At 37.5% G+C, this 17304-nt stretch overlaps 1 protein-coding gene across 1 annotated transcript in view; it reads left to right on the plus strand.

Annotated features, from left to right (window-relative positions):
- The window catches only part of LOC103926215 (RNA-directed DNA polymerase from mobile element jockey-like), a gene marked incomplete at its 5' end in the record, with an annotated part of 48356 nt that extends 36474 nt beyond the window's left edge, over positions 1 to 11882 (plus strand). The window contains 2 exon segments of the mRNA XM_009335056.1: positions 10336 to 10971; positions 11728 to 11882. Coding sequence (XP_009333331.1) covers positions 10336 to 10971; positions 11728 to 11882 — 791 coding nt within the window.
- Positions 11883 to 17304: the final 5422 nt, after the last annotated feature.

Below are 17304 nucleotides of genomic sequence, written 5' to 3' on the forward strand. Positions count from 1 at the left end.
GAGGCTGAGGGGTGACCTCATTGCTCTCTACAGCTTCCTGAGGAGGGGAAGTGAAGAGGAAGGTGCTGATCTCTTCTCCCTGGTATCCAGTGATAGGATGCGTGTGAATCGTTCAAAGCTGCGCCGGGGAGGTTTAGACCAGACATTAGGAAGCATTTCTTTACCAAGAGGGTGGTCAAACACTGCAACAGGCTTCCTAGAGAGGTGGTCGATGCCCCAAGCCTGTCAGTGTTTAAGAGACATTTGGACAAGGTGCTGACGTGGCACAACTCTGTTAACCTGGCATGCAGCTACATAGTTATGTACAGCTATAATTGCAATAAGGCCATCGATGTTGTCCCAGGGTAAAATCCTGACAGAGTTTTTCTGCTTATTTCCATGCAACCAGAATGTTACCCCTGTTGTTTTGACAACGAGGGGAAACCTACGGGATCCATAGGCTCAACTATGCAACAGTATGTCTTGCTGATACTAATTCCAGCTCACTTTTCGTGACAAGGTAGAGCATGGAGCATGGTATCTTGGAGGCTGATTTACGTGGCATCTTCTCATTAAAACAGGGGGAAGCTTCTTCTTTTCTCTCCTCTCCTCTCCTCTCCTCTTCTCTTCTCTTCTCTTCTCTTCTTTTCTTTTCTTTTCTTTTCCTCTTCCCTCTCCCAATTACCCTTCCCCTTCTCTTCCTTGAATACCTTTAATATTAGTCAAAGAGAAAGGAAGATAAATTATTTCAAGTTTCCTCCTCAGTGTAACACAAGATTTTCACAAAAATGCTGCTGACCAAGTGCTGCAGGGACACATGGATTTTAATGAGCCATTAGAGCAGGCAGGATTCATAAGATATTTCTCAAAAGTGGATCACCTGCAGACAATGAATAATATATTGGGAAAGACTGCCAAGAATAATGAAAAACAGATGACCAAAATGGAGAAGAGAGAAAATCATGGTGAATTATCTTGAGAAATATGAAGAAGTAGAAGTGTCTGGTGCCTGGTCATGTCGTAAAATAGGGCATGGTATACATAGATACAGGTATATCACAGTAACAGGTCAAAGGAGTATGCACCTGTTCATCTTATATGATAATGACTTTTTTCCTGGGGCAACTTCAACACTGAAGTTACTTTGCGTCATACAAAAAATAAAGTGAGGGGAAGGCCAACACCAGCCCTGGAATTTGATGCCCTAATTTGATTGTATCACATGATCATATTAACAACTTGGCTGGTGGATCTAATGTCTTTAATGTCTCTGATTCTGAAGTGGGTTGAGAAATAAGATCTTCCACTGACATTGGCATTTGTTGTAATACAGGAACATCAGTCAGAACTGGGATGTCTACTAGTAATTGAAAAGAAAATTGCATTTTTAGAAATAAGTAACACTTTATGACACATAACCAGACCTTGAAAGTTATTACTATCATTGCATCAACATTATAAATAATAATTATACTGCTCAGTCCTTGATGTGTTAAAAATCTAGAGAGAAATATGATGGTCTTGATTTTTCAAGCAAAGGTCAATTCTCTTGTAGTAAAATATTCCCTGCTACTGGAAAGCTTGTAATAGTTGACATCAGTAACATTGACATCAGCAGGGAATTTACCCAAGGATGCCAGGGTTCATCTCCTAGTCAGAGTTCAGTGACTTCTTGAAGTGACTAACACAGATTAAGGACCTTTCACTTTAGATTTTTACGTTTCAGAAAAGATTGCCTCTATTTTTAAAGTGATAGTTTCATTGTTATTAATAAAATGCTTTTATATAGACATCAGTAGAACAAATCACGTGAAGAAGGTCTTAAAAGTGATGGTGGCTTAATTGGAAGTGACTTATCCCTCAACAGAAAAATAGGAACTATTTCCCTGCCCCTTGCTATCTATGTTGAATACAAAGTAATAACCTGCACATTAAGCGTTTCTGCACATCATCTGACACAGTTTGGTCTTCACTCAACTTTCCTTACGTCCATGTATTTAAAATTTTCAATCACGTAAGGATATACCTATGCTGCACAATACAGTGTGGAGAGATGAGATATTTCTAAATCATGTATCTTGAGTACCAGAAACTGTCTAAACATATTAGTTAGTCAATGTTTTAATAAGAATTTTTTTCAAGAATTCAGAATAAGTGAATAAATACACTCTGGTTTATTAATTTTTGCATTATGTGATCTATTACGTTTTATGAAGTCAAGATTAGCTAGTATGTATCAATAATTCAAGTACTGCTAAATAAATGAAACAATGAGGTTTGAATATCTGGCCTAAAATGTAAAATGTGCTAGATATCAAACTTTAATATTTTATTTTTGTTGACTAAGAAACTTGGGAAAAAAATCTGCCTTTTCTTACTAGACTCTAAATGCAGATGAAAGAGTTAAAAATAAATTCATATAAAACAGGCAATTTCTCTGAGATTTGCAAATCCAGCTCTGCATAGCCAACAGATTTAGATATGTAAGATCAAATTTCAATACGCCTTGTATTTTGGGGGTGTGACCCAACCTAAATCAGTCATGCAAGCTTTTCTGATGACAAAGTATTAAACACTTGGTTTAAAATTCACGTCATTAGAAACATATGCTGCAATCAGACATTTCCTGTTCATGAAAATACATATAATTAAAGAGAGAAAAAATATATTTGTCAGCTGCCAGATGTGCTATTTGCTTATACAGTACATACTGTAGACAGGGTGAGAAGGATAAGACGTTATTTTGTCTTTTTACAAGCTCTTATTTTTAAGAGTTTTGAAAGCAGTTGTCTTCATAATGATAATCATCTCGGAGCTGCAGGAATATACAATTCTCTGTCCTCTAGTGGCTTACCTTATTACTTTAAGTGCTATGCAAAATCATCTTTGACGCTATTTTGCAAAGCAGTTGCATAGGGATTGTGGCCATGAAGGATTGCAAATGGCACAGTCCCTCCACCAAGGAGAAATGCATTTCACTGAAGACTAGATAGGCACAAAGGAAGAGTAGTAGTATATGCAGCAACAGCAGACACAGAGCACTTGTCCATATTGTCAGAAGCAAAGTGATCTCTTTGTACTACAAAGGAGGTCAGATTGAGAGATATAACTGGGACCTTTTAAAATGTGATCTCACTGATCTGAAATGCAAAGTCATTATGCCCTCCTGATTTTGTTTTGACAGTGAATGTATCTCATAAGCTCTCAGTTTGGAAATCCAAGCTGCTTCACCCGCCTCAATTTCAACCCTTTTTCAAGCTTGGTGGTGCTTTCAGAGCACCTCATGTACCTTCCCATCTCTGTGTTCATAGGTTTCATATTAATTTTAGGCTTTAAATCCATCATTTCTTGAAGGATACAGTTGCTGCCTCTAACTGTGTGTTTTCTTTGCATCTTTACTAAAGACTTCAGTGAGATAACTTGAGAGACTAAACTCAGTTATTAATTTGCAGCCTGAAAGAACTTCATATTGGTTTCCATCTCCTTGTAGTCGTCTTTGATCATCAGGCTGAGTGGAAATATCACTATCAGCAGTTAGCATAGATGTCCTATTACACCCACATTTAGTCACACACTGCCATCTCCTCCCTACATGGCAGCCCAGAGGTGAAATACACAGCTAAAAAGGAAACACTTCACAATGGAGACATTCAAACCTCCTCAGAACTTGAAACAATTCCCATAAAAGGACATCTGAAGTTTGAATACCGACCTAGATAGTTAAATATGCACATCAATGTCTCGACTAAGCAGAAGCAGAGTTAAGCTTTGCTTCATAAAAGAAGCAGTGCTTTACCCTGGGAATCCAAAAGCTGCGGGGAACTTGATGCATTTCATGCTGATGCAGATCAAATATGAAAAAACAGAATTTTGTCATATCCTAGACATAAAAATAAAAGAAAAAGAAGGCCTTTTACCTTTCTTTCTTGCAAAATAAATTTTCTCTGTTAAAATTTTTCTGTATAAATAATTTCTCTGTAAAATTATGTGTGCTTCAAAACATGGGCTTATAATGGAAAAGCACATTCAGCTGTAATTTCAGTGTTAGACTCCTAAATAAGATGTCACAGGAGAGTATCATAGGATTTACTAGATAAACTAGGTCCAACATTTTGGGAAGACAATAGCTAAAAACAAAAAAAATCCCAATGAAATGTAATTTCTTGATGACAAGTATTTGTTGAAGACATTTAAATTTGGTGATGGAGAAATAACCTCATAATGATCTGTGTTAATTTGGGAACAACATCTGAAAGCCACTGGAAGCCATTTGAACTGATAAAGAAATGTCCTTTTGTTCCCTTACCCTAATATTATTTTGACTACAGTAGGCTGTGAACTTGCAGCTGTCTGGGGGTAAAGCCATGTGATAAGCAATTATGTAGTAAATAGATTGGTTTACCTGTAGTGCTTACCTGCAATGTTTGCCTTCAGTGCTCCAGTGAGCTAATTTCCTCACTTGCTAAACTAAGATGATTTTGCACACAGTTGATAAATTATATTCTATATAATGATTTTTCTCTTGATGGAAGAAAAAAATTGAAACACTACAAACAACAGGTGGGATTTCCAGAACTTGCCTTAGAGCACAGATCTATGGTTTTAAAAGAGTCCTAGAAATGAAGAGTGAGATCACAACACTCATTGATTTGCCTAGACAGAAGAGCCGAAAATGTGTTTCATTGACCTTTTTCTTTCCCCAAAATAAAACTTCTTCCACCCACTCCTCACCCGAATATCATGTTGAAGCAAATAAAACTTTTTGGTTTGGAATATATGTACATATAAACAATAAGGATATCTGTTGGGGAAAAAATATCACGTAGGATCCATGAGCCCAAGAGAGGTGAGGCTGCTGGAGCTCCATGTCCCCAGGCCCAAATAGTAGCGAGGCTGAAGATGTATTCCCAGCAGGTGCATGCACACAGAGCACACATCTACACCACATATATACATATATACATGGTTTGCCACACAGATCACAGACAGACAGATCACTCACACAAACACAGACAGCACCAGTGGTGTCATCCTGCTCTCCTCTCTGGCTGAGCAGGATGGAGATCCATTAGTGGGAATACATATACCTATGTACAATTCGGATCAGCAGCTGGACTCAGACACTCAGTCTGTCATGTGGATGTCCCAGACCTGTTGCTGGCACCTCACATGTACAAATGTGTGCGCACATACACACACACACACAAAGCTGGTCCAAACTCTGCCGGTCCCCATAGTTGATGTCCCTGTGCTCTCACCCTTAGGACACTAGGGTGTACAGGCCTACTAGTGTACAGGCACTCTCACACCCTTATGGATGCACTCATCCCCCTGGCTCCCAAGACCACATTACCTACTCACTGGTCCCATCTTTGCTGGTGATCACACCTGCACTTGTACACCCGCACTCGCTCCAGTCACTGCACCATGGACACACAGGCCCTCTGACCCATGGTCTGGCTGCAGTTGCTGCACTCAGACCCCTATATACACACAGGCACACTGAACAGAGAGCTTACCCAGGACAGAGTTAGAGAGGAATTTAATAAGAGGATAGGCACAGGGCATGGCAAGAGAATTGTACTGACCAGCCAGCTATTTAAGTGTGGCTGGCACTTTTTACCCTTCTATTTCCTATACTTGCTCCTCCCCAATTCACCCAAATCCCTCCTTTTTCCCACCTTTGGATCCTCCCCTGAATGTCCCATAATAAATCCTGTGCAATCTCAAAATGCTCCTCCCCTGTATCCCATCATGTGTCCCACCTCCAGGCTCCAAATCCCGCTTAGTGCCAAAGGTGATCTGGAGCCCTGCTCTTGATTAGTCATGGTCATGGGTTTCACGCCTGGACACCGGTGCTTGAGGGTCCCCTGGAGCAGCCCTGGGAGGGGCCCAGACAAGGTATTTCCTCTCCAGAGTCCTTAATTTGGATTTCTGCCTGCCATTGTGCCCTGTGATGGGCCTGGGTGTATCCTAGCATGGTATTATTTGGACTACCCGCCACCCTCCATTGTCTCCCTGTGCTCCTTTATGTGTGTGTGCAGATGAGCTTTCATCACAAAGCCTAGCAATATCTTCCTTTCACTCAAATACCCCTGCTTCTTTGCCAGGATGTAGGAAAATTTGCTTCTGTTCCTGTCTTTGGGAATTTGAACCTAATTTCTGAAATCTACAATCTTCCTTTCCAAATACTGGGGTTTTTTTGTGTGTGTGTTGTGAGGGGTTTTTGTTTGTTTGTTTGGTAGGTTGGTTGGGGTTTTTTCCCCTCAGATGTTTTGGTGCTAGCAAACTCTGGAACAGTCGGCAATTGTATTTATTCATTTCCATTACTTTTTTATCTCTCATTCATTTTTCAGCCAAACTAATTTCATAAATATAACATGAATTCATGAAGATTTTGGTCTGCTCTGGAATGCCCTCTTTCACGGAATCAAAACAAAAAAATGAATCCTGCCAAGTTTTATTTAACAGTGTAAACCTGTCTAGCTTTTTTAGAAAATTTATGACAGGATTTAAAAAACTGCTCTACACTCTTAAGTTCATTGTATATCTAGTTAGTTTTCACAGGATTTAGACTTTGGGGTTTTAATGAAGGTAAAATTATATTTTTCTCCATAATTGATGTTATGGAGTGAAAACATAACTAGCCAAAATATTATCATACCATACTACAAGGTCTGCCAGCCCTATTCCTTCTCTTCATTGGGAAAAAAATCCTTTCATGTTATGAAAAAATTTTGAATTACTCTGAAGTGGAAGATTATGTCCATAATCCCTCCAAATTCCAGAAAAGCATTTAACCATATGCAGGACTCCATTTGTTTTCAGAAAGGTTAACGTTAACCTAACTTCATTATAACATTAATTGTACCGTTAAATCATATACATATTTTACATTAGACACGTTTAAATGTTAAGCTGTAGAGAAATGAGCTTTTGGAACAAAGTCTTAACTTTGTAGTTTTAATTATCTTATACTGTCAGTGCAGATTTGGGATGTGGGGTACATAACTTTAGGTAGCTGTGATTTAATTAACCTTTCACATACAGTTTATTTCAATGTGAACAATTCTGTTTAATTAAGACTGCTTGGTAAATTTCTGCAGGAAGACTTTTGCTAACACTAAGCTAGCAATGGCATGCAAATAGTTTTAAGTAAAGGAAACATCAGGATATGATTTAGTCACATGACAGACGTGTTAAAATTTAAATATTTAAATTTCTTATTAGCAGGGCTTCAGTATGCTAGTATAAAGGATCAACAGATGGAATAATTTACAGCTAGTACTTTAAGATAAACCTAATCAATCTTCACAGACTATGCAAAATAAAATATTAATCTATATTTAAATAACACATGAAAATATTTCGATATGTCTATTTTTTCTGGTCTCTTCTTGTGCATAAATACAGAAATGACAGCATGCAATAAAATAAGTCTAGAAATACTTTTAACTGTTCCATTTTGGTAGTTACTTATCTTTATTTCAGTTTAAAATATAATTTTAAAATAAGTTCAAAACAAATCAATATTTGATCTTATACTGGAGGACTTTATTTGTAATAACTGAAAGAAATTTCATAACAAATATGAAGGAAGAGGGCATTAGAAAGATTATGTTGTGTGTGTATGGTAAAGAACACATTTATCCTCTTGAAGTCTTACAGTTCTTATGCTTACCTCCATTTCTGGTGAAGATCTCTCATAACCCCTGAGGAATTACCCTAAGAAAACAAAGTTCAGAACACACAGGGATCAGTGTCCACTTGTTAATCAGATCTGGAACTAAAGACTAACGTTTCAAATTTATTTTAAAGCTGTGTTTCAGGATTGGATTGGAAATTTATTCTAAATTATTTTTAACAGTTTAATGTTGTTTAATATCTCTCTCTAATGTAAAAACAATGAAGGAAAATCTCCTTTGAAATCAGAACATTCATAACTGAATTCAAGAATGAATAGAAGGAAAGGTAAAAGTTGAAAATCTTCTGATATTCATGGTTTTGCTGGATTGTCTTCTGTTTTTATCCATGGGTAGTGACCTGCATTTATTCCCAGGTGCTATTGTGTGTACTTGTCAACTGTGGTTATAGAAAAATGTCAGGAAGAGCTATGCAAGAGCACGGAAGGTTGTGATAGCCATGAGTCTTGAGATCTACCAGAATGAACTGAATAACACCTGCAAAATAATTTTCTGAGGCGAGATATGTACTGGAGGTGAAATGAATACATGATTTTTTTTTTTTTTTCTGTCCTATCCCACTCAATTTTACCTGCCTTATTCTGTTAAAATAATTGGTTGTTATAGACAAAAGGGTTAGAATAGAGCTGCTTGGATAAGTCCTGCATTAGGCATCCAGTTTGATGCATTGTCTGTTCTATTACATTGAAGAAAAAGACACTGAATAATCTTGATGTCTCTGCTTAAATGCAAGAAAGATCTGTTCTACATTACTGTTATTTCACTAGGACATGTTTCTTTTTTTGTGGGTTGGTTGTTTGGTTGTTTTTTTCAATAGTCACCTTGGGGTAATTTTTAGCAAATTAAACAGACTTAAATAAACATAGGTTTGCATGCTTATTTTAATTTTGATTGTATTTCTCTTACTACAAAGCTATGCATTACCTGGAGAACTCATTTGTCATGTATTCTTATCTTCAGTCTTTCACACACAAGTAGACACTTTTTTCATAACACTTTCACAGCAGAGTTCAGGGATACCGTTCTCTCACTCTTATTAAAGCCTATTGAACACCCTTCTGCACTATGGTGGACACGCTGTGTTCTCTCCTGCAGGGTTAAATGCTACAGGACGGCTGGCTTTAACATTCTTCTATCATTCAGTTCAGGCAAACAGCTTTAACTATGTCAAACAAGGTTTATAGATTAGATGACCCAAAAGGAATTGAATTGATCCAGTAGTGCTGGTAGTTTAAAAATATATAAAGTATACTTCTGTTGTAACTAGTTACACCAAAATGTTGTGGTGTAGTCAAGATATTCTGTGTTTTTAAACTGGCTTGCTCGTCCATACTGGCAATATTAAATGTAAACTCCTGTGATATTATTAAATTAACTTTTACTAATCCTACTTATAAAAGATTTACTGCAGAGAGGAGAGATCAGAAGGTTAATTTATTGGAGGAACTCTCACTAGTCATTAGTAAAATGTGTAGGTTAGTACAATTCCAGACATAAATCAGATTTCCATATAAAACAACACATTAGGGTTTGCTTGTCCAACCTCTGCTTCCGGGGAAGACCTTTTGAGGTTGGATTATTATTCTGTATCAAAATATGCTTGACTCGTCTCAATTGACTCAACATATACTACTGTTCTGAGACTGCTGAGAAATCCCTGACTTTTTTCTAGGATCTAAGCTCCACTTTCCTGCCCCATGGATTGCTTGTTCAAATAAATTCAAACAAAATATAAAAATAAATAAACCAAAAATATATGCCAGGATGCTTGTCTTGAATGGTAAAGCTACTTTACATAAACACATCTATATGATTTAGGAGTCTAATCCTGATGAAAATTAATGGCCTGAAGCTCCTAAAGCACTTGTATGCTTCTGAAAATGTTGTCTATGACCACTCAGATATGAATCCTCTGAGATGATCTACTTGTCTAGGTTACAATCCTCTACACTGGAAAGAAATTGTATTCAGATTGGCTTTTGTAGGTATGGACTGTAATTTAGAATTGTAGCAATAATGATTATAAATTGTAACTGACTTCAGAATGTTAACAATGTGCAGTGTTCATTCATGTCATGCTAGAATATAACTTCTCCTATGTACAAATCTTGATGCTTTGTCCTTAAAGCATTTAATTCTAAAATAAATAAATAAGATAAGATTTTTTATAAGCCCAAATAGGTCTCATATCTGTATTACTGTAACTTACTTCTACTAATAGGTCATTCCAGGAATTACTTAACAGAAAGGGTTGTTTCTGCAGAATTGAAATACCCAATGGAAGTATAGCAAAACAATAGTAAGTATATTTTTAAATATGAAAATTCCAACAATTTTTTCAAATTCATTAGAGCAGCATGACAATGCTTCACATTAACACACCAAAAATGTTTTTGTATGTCTTGACTTCAGTTGCATTATGGACCTCCTACACTGTCCAAGACAGAAATCATGATGATGAAATAATTGCTTCTGCAACCAAAATCACTGATGCAATGCTGAACCACAATGGAAATATGCAGCAAAAAGATGAACTCAAGCAAACACTTCAGATCATATCAATGATCTGTCACACTAGACAAACCTGATCACCTTGTACGACAAAGTAACCTGCTCGTTGTTATGGGGCGAGTGGTGGACATTGTTTACCTAGATTTCTCCAAGGCTTTCAATATGGTTTTCCACAGCCTCCTCCTAGAGAAACTGATGTGTTACGGTCTAGACAAGGGGTCTGTGCAGTGGGTGCGGGACTGGCTGACAGGCCACACACAGAGGGTGATGGTAAATAGCTCCTTTTCAAACTGGCAACCTGTCACAACTGGGGTTCACCAGGGATGGATATTGGGCCCAACACTGTTTAATATCTTCATAAGTGATCTGGACGATGGGATCAAGTGTACCCTGATGAAGTTTACCAATGATACCAAACTGAGTGGGGAAGTGGACACTTTGGAAGGGAGAGCTACCCTGCAGGAAGACCTGAATAGACTGGAAGATTGGGCTAACAAGGACCTTATGAAGTTCAACAAAGACAAATGTAAGGTCTTGCACCTGGGAAAACATAATCCAGGAGTGCAGCACAGGCTGGGATCTACCTGGCTGGGGAGCAGCTCTGTGGAAAGGGACCTGGGGATCCTGGTGGACAACAAGCTCAATATGAGTGAACAGTGTGCTGCTGCAGCAAAGAAAGCCAACAGGATGCTGGGTTGCGTCAACAAGGGCATCACCAGCAGAGATAAAGAAGTCATTGTTTCACTCTATTCAGAGCTTTTCATGCCACACCCTTCCAGTTGGTCTCCATTATGCAAAAAAGATGTGGACAGGCTGGACAGGGTCCAGAGAAGGGCCACAAAGATGATTAAAGGACTGGGAAGCCTGCCACATGAGGAAAGGCTGAGGGAACCGGGTTTGTTCAGCCTTGAGAAAAGAAGGCTTAGGGGAGACCTTATCACCATGTTCCAGTGTTTAAAGGGTGGCTACAAAGAAGATCAAGACTCCCTTTTTACAAGGAGTCACATGGAAAAGACGAGGGGTAATAGGTGCAAGTTACTCCTGGGGAGATTCCGATTGGACACAAGAGGAAAATTTTTCACAATGAGAACAACCAGCTGTTGGAACAATCTCCCCAGGGAAGTGGTCAATTCACCAACACTGGACACTTTTAAGATTCATTTGGACAGGGTGCTGGGCCATCTTGTCTAGACAGTGCTTTTGCCAAGAAAGGTTGGACCAGATGATCCTTGAGGTCCCTTCCAACATGGTATTCTATGATTCTGTGATTCAATATGTCAGAAATAGCTGGTTTTATTTGGGAATGCGTACATACTATGTTTTGAAAATATATAAAAAGTTCTTTTTTCTCCTCTTCTGAGAAGTTGCAGGATGCCCACATTTTGCTCCCTTGCTAGAAGAAAGCAAGAACTGAAATATCAAAATGTTCTGCAGTGGACATTTTGAATATTGTTTGGCTTTACTAATTTTTAAGAAGTCATTAAATTAAGAATTTGTATTCATGGTGTTAACCTACCTGCTTCAACTAAAACAGGAAAATCAACTTTCAGAACAATCAGTTTGCTCATGTTTCAGCAGTTCTTAGAGGTTTTCTATGAAACTGGGACTTCATTTGGCTTCATACTACTTGTTCACAAAGAAATAGTCTGTAACGCTAGACAAGGCAAAGAGAAAATGGCTAAAAAATAAACAAATAAAAGATAGAGTTTATACCCTTTTTATAGAGAAGCACCTGAAGCTTAAGTGATAATATTTTGAAGCTTAAGTGATAGTATTTTCAAACACTTTAAATGACATATTGTCAAAGGATGTTTCTACCTGTGTCCGTGCAGTTAGATCAGGACTCCTCTGCCTTTACCCAGAGCTGTGTAACTGTTATGACCACGCCAATATGCATTGTATTTCAGTGTATGTCCCATAGCAGAATATATTTGCATGGACACACTAGCATACTTTGAAGCTGTCTCTGTTTAGTCAACTCAGAATGTGGGCAGAGGAAGCTGGGTCAATTTGTATCCATCTCTGTAGACACACACATCCAGGCTCTGAGGAACTAAATCCTAATGTATTACGCCATTGTGAATTGTTAGCTTTCTATTTTTGCATATCCATCCATAAATGCAGAAAACTCCCGGTCAAAATAATCTACATTCAGTCAAAAACACTGTAAAAAAGGAACATCCTAGCTGAGCTGCTAAACATTTCTGAATTCCAACATTTTTTCACCTTGGGTCTCTTTCTCTGCAAGACTAGAGTTAAATGGAAACAAATTAGACTCGCATACATAGATAAATTCTCAGATTTATGACTTGAAATTATTTGAACAGCTCACCCAACAATACAACCTTCAGAGATAAGGCTTTCATAAATAACTTCAATTTTGACAGACATAGAGCAATCCATGTCCAAGTGTGAAAACAAATTGCAAAGACTCCAAAAAACCAGAGTTAAATGGCAAATTACTAGTCTCTATGCAGCGCTAAGTAGTATGAAAATAGGTAAGTCACAGAACATAAAAGAAAAATAAGAAACGCAATTTCTGATGAGATGACTCCTGGGCAGATATCTCCTACACTGCACACATCATCACCTCCTTTCCATCAGCGAGTGATTGCCAGCAGAAAATAATCCTTCTGTACTCTAATAATCACTAGTAAAATGAGAAGAATGGGGCCAACATCCTGTGGAAAATGGAACAGGAAAATAGATCACCACAAACATAATTTTCTGGTGTTGCTCACGTGCAAAATTTTGAACATATACATACATAAACTTATATGAAACCTTTGACATGACATGCATTTTGAAAAACACCCAATTCATTATGTTCTGAAAATGAATTCTGCTATTCCATTTGTACGAAACCACATTTACACAAGAAAAATTAAAGCACCTCTCCCAACACCTACACTCAAGAAAGCTCTATTTAGTTATTAGATTAATAATAATATAATGGGAAAGGGAAAGAATTAGATTATACTTAAAAGAAATGCCATAGTCCCAAAATAGCAAGAAAATGACAACAAATGGCAATGAGGGAAACACAGACCATATTTACAAACCCAGAAAAAAGAGCACAGAAAAAAGACAAAGAACAAACTAAAAATCCATTTTGCATCATAATATGTATGACATTGCAGTATTTGTAGAAATGCATCGCCCTATTGAAAAAAAAAAAAAAATCCTCAGTGTAAGCATATAGAGGTGTAATACTTCTTAAAAAAAAAAAGCAAACTCAAGATAAGCAAAATTAGAACCATTCCAAGGTCAACATAAATGATGTCTGTTAAAAGAAACTGAACCCAGTGAACCTTAGGATCCCAGGGAGATCTGAAGCTGCTGTGGTTCTCCGTTCAAGATTCAGGCAGTAATAAGGCTGAGCATATTTCCCCAACACACACATGCAAGCAGACATGGTTGACCACCAGAAGATAAACATAGGCAGAAGAAACGTGCTTTTAGATGCACCAGATACACACAAACAGCACTCATATAAATAACACAAACAGCCTGACCTTCTCCAGGCTGGCCCAGACTTAGTCCCTCCAGCATCCAGCTCCAAGAGCAGCCAGCCAGACTACTGGCCAGCTAGTCTGACTTGAGTTTGCTAGCATTTCACACACACAAAATAGGGTTAGCACTCACACAGTTCTCTCTATGGACAGAAACAGGACTAGAATTTACCAAGAAGTGAGGACAGACTGTGCCGTGATCATGGACAGGACTCAGACAAGCGTACTGACCTGCAGCTTATTTACATGAGACTGCCCGCTATAATTGCCCCTCTTCTCCATTTTTTCCTCCCTTTTCTGACATTTTACCTTTCTCCTAAGCAGCCTGTAATAAGTTTTGCACATTCCTATAATCCCCTCGAGCATCCCATAAGAAGTTTTACACACTTGCATGGTCACCCTTAAATGTCCTATAGTAAGTTTGCTCTTTCACATCAGACCCAGGATACTCTAATTTCTCTTTTGACCTGTTACAAAGTTGTGGTCGATTCTGCCTAAGGTCACACCTGCCTGGTGCCTTTAACAGCCCATCCAGCAGCTCTGGTCTTTGGTGTGGACTTTGATATCTACTGTTTCTTAGGGTTTCTGGATCTGTCTCTTCAGTTTTTTGTTTTTCCTGTTTCTTGTCTTGGCCTTTTAACCAGTTGTGCTTACAAAACAGATGTTCTGCATTGCAGCTATCCTTACAGAATTGTGCCTAACATTCAGCCTAACCCTATCCTTTTCCTTGACTCTCTCACTTTCTCTATGAGTAGATTTAGGCATTTGGGAGAAATTGGAAAATGAGCAGAAGACAAGAAGGGGAGGGACATATTCTGCAACACACATCTTGCTGCATACCCATGTCCCTTTGCTATTCATCAAATTTATTTCTCAATTTTCTGAATCTTTCAAGAACAAGACCACTTCAAAAAGATGTATTAGAGAGACGTTAGTTGTCCTTTTCTTTTCAATAATAAACAGCAATGCTGATTATTTGCTGATGGTGAGTTGGATGATTTAAATATTGAATTCAGCTGCTTACGTTTTACAAAATTACTATGAAGGCTCAAGGTTCACTCAAATGCCACAGAAATTTTAAACTCCAAAACAGAGAACTGGTTCTGTGTTATATTAACTGTATTGTCTGTGTCACTGTCTCTCTTTCCACATTTGTAAAAAATAAACCCAAAAATACAAGACAGGAATTTTTACAAACCTTTTCCACAAATGTTATAAATTGTGTATCAGCTTTCGCTTCTCAGCGAGTCTATTTTCTGCCAAACCCTTTATAGACAAATGAAAAGGTTTCTTAACCTGAAAATACACTTATAACCAAACTACCTGCAAAAATTGCTGAAATGGGTCTTCTTACTTATTTAAAATAAAATAAAAAAAAATTACTGTTTTGAATCTCTTCTATTAATTCTTCAAAGACCTCAGTTTTACATCAAGCATAAACATTCATTAGCCAGGCTGTCTAAAAGTGATAAAACTCTAAAGATCAGAAAAGCTTGTTTGCCATAGTATGGTCTTTGTTATGAGTATCTAGGTGCTGCAATGGATTAAATGGCTAAGACTGACAATTGTAATTTTTCCTTAAGTAGCTTGCCTAAAAATAAATAAAATTCAACAGAGATGCACAGAGACTTTGATCTCAGGCATATTTGCATGTAAAAATTACTGTTAAAAATACCTGATTTTATGTAGCTTTCTAATACAAAATATAAAAAACACAATAAAACTGTGATTCAGACTGCATTGCTTGACATCTAACAATTCTAAAAAGCGTTCAGTGTTTTCTGACATGTCCAACTGTTGTCTCAGAAAAAATGTAGTAGGGAACAAATTTACAACTACTATATAAAATATTTTCCAACTTTAAAGTGCATTCAGTGCGACTGTTTGGGTCACCAAATTTTTCCAGGTGGATTCTTAATTTCTGAATATTAGTGCCTTTTCAGTTTCTTTTCTTGTATGTTTTTGAAATATACTAAGTAAAAAGTGTCAAGCTGTCTTCAACTTCTTTCCTGTGTGAATTATTGCTTCAATGTCTGTTATAGTATTTATTTTAGAAGTGACTGATAAAAGATTGCTACTGTCTTCTACATGCTTTGGATGCCTTAAAATTTGGACATGTTTACAGTGTGGAATGCACATTTATTTGCTTTTGATTAAGAATTCTAGTATTGCAGAATTCAGAACTACCAAATGTTTGTAACCAGACTGTTCAGCTGCTGACTTGACAATAACTAATTCTAAGACAAGTCATCTTTACTCCATGGAATATTTTGCAAAGTGTAATTAAGTGTTCGGTGCTGATATCTAGTATTGTCCCTCTCTCATTTGTTAATACAGTAAGCACTAAGTGGGGTGTGCAGGGGAATACAATCTAAGTGCCCTTCTCTACACATGGTGAACATTTAGTTATGGCACATAATAGGTAAAAACTTCAGTAGAAGGCAACAAGTAATGCCTACTTTGGCATCCCCTGTCATATGTTGATTAAATGATGTATGCTGTAAAGGGGGACATATGGTTTTGCCTCAGAGGAGCAAACTGAATCCATGTCCCCCACAATCATGCTCTGTAGTCCTACCGCTGAGCTACTGAAGCAGCATAAGAAGTCCTGCCTTCAAAACACTGCTGTTTATTTACGCATATGGTCTTGCAAGCAATAAAGGCTGAGAAATATTTAACTTATGCAGCCAAAGAAAGTTTAGGCAGTTCCTGCCTGATGGCATAGTTCCCTCCAAACAGGCACTTGAAGCAAGCAAAGAAAACCACCTATGAAAATGAAAGGCTTTGAACTGGTCTACATTGCACCAGAAAGCCCCAAATTTACCGGACAGATTCTAGAAGCAGTATAACTGTACTGCTTCCATAGCACCTGCAGAGCGGAGGGCCTGCAAAGGTGGCTGCTACTGTTGGGTTTTAGCAGATTCATGGCACCTGCTCTTGGTCTTTGCACTGCCCAGATCTTCATACCTGAGGATATCCTCCTCACATACATGTGGTTGAAGTCTCTCTGCACCCATGATCTCTTTGATGCATCTTGACAATAATGGTTTGGTGGCCTAAATTTTATATACAGAAAGACATGGAAACATTTCATATAGACCCAACGTCTATATAAAGTTTGTATGAGTGATTCCTTTTAGTCAGATTAAATACCAAGCACGTGGAGATATCAGCAAAAGGAAGTGTTTATTGCATAGCTTATGCCCGCTTTCTAGACTTCATTTTCCAGAACTATCACGTCAATTTCATAGCTGTTCTTTTTTTTTTCAACGGCATCTACGAAACTGGGTCCACAATAGGAATTGAAGACTCTCAATACCCTCACTGATGAAAAAATAATAAATTAATCCATTAAGGATAATAATAAAATACTTTAATACCACTATTTAAGGTTTCACTTAATTGAACCACGCGTTCCTATATTGCAACTCCAAATCAAGGTTCATGCTTCACATTTTTTGTAATAACTACATAGAAACTTTATAATAAGGTATATGAAATTATGACAAAAAGAAGGAAAAAAATTCTGTATGAGAAGCACATGTATGGAAACATGATTGTATGAGATTTCCTTTTTATTCAAATGCAGTTTTACATAT

Source organism: Pygoscelis adeliae, unplaced genomic scaffold (genome assembly GCF_000699105.1).
Source record: "Pygoscelis adeliae isolate BGI_AS28 unplaced genomic scaffold, ASM69910v1 Scaffold101, whole genome shotgun sequence".
NCBI classification, from domain to species: Eukaryota; Metazoa; Chordata; class Aves; order Sphenisciformes; family Spheniscidae; genus Pygoscelis; species Pygoscelis adeliae.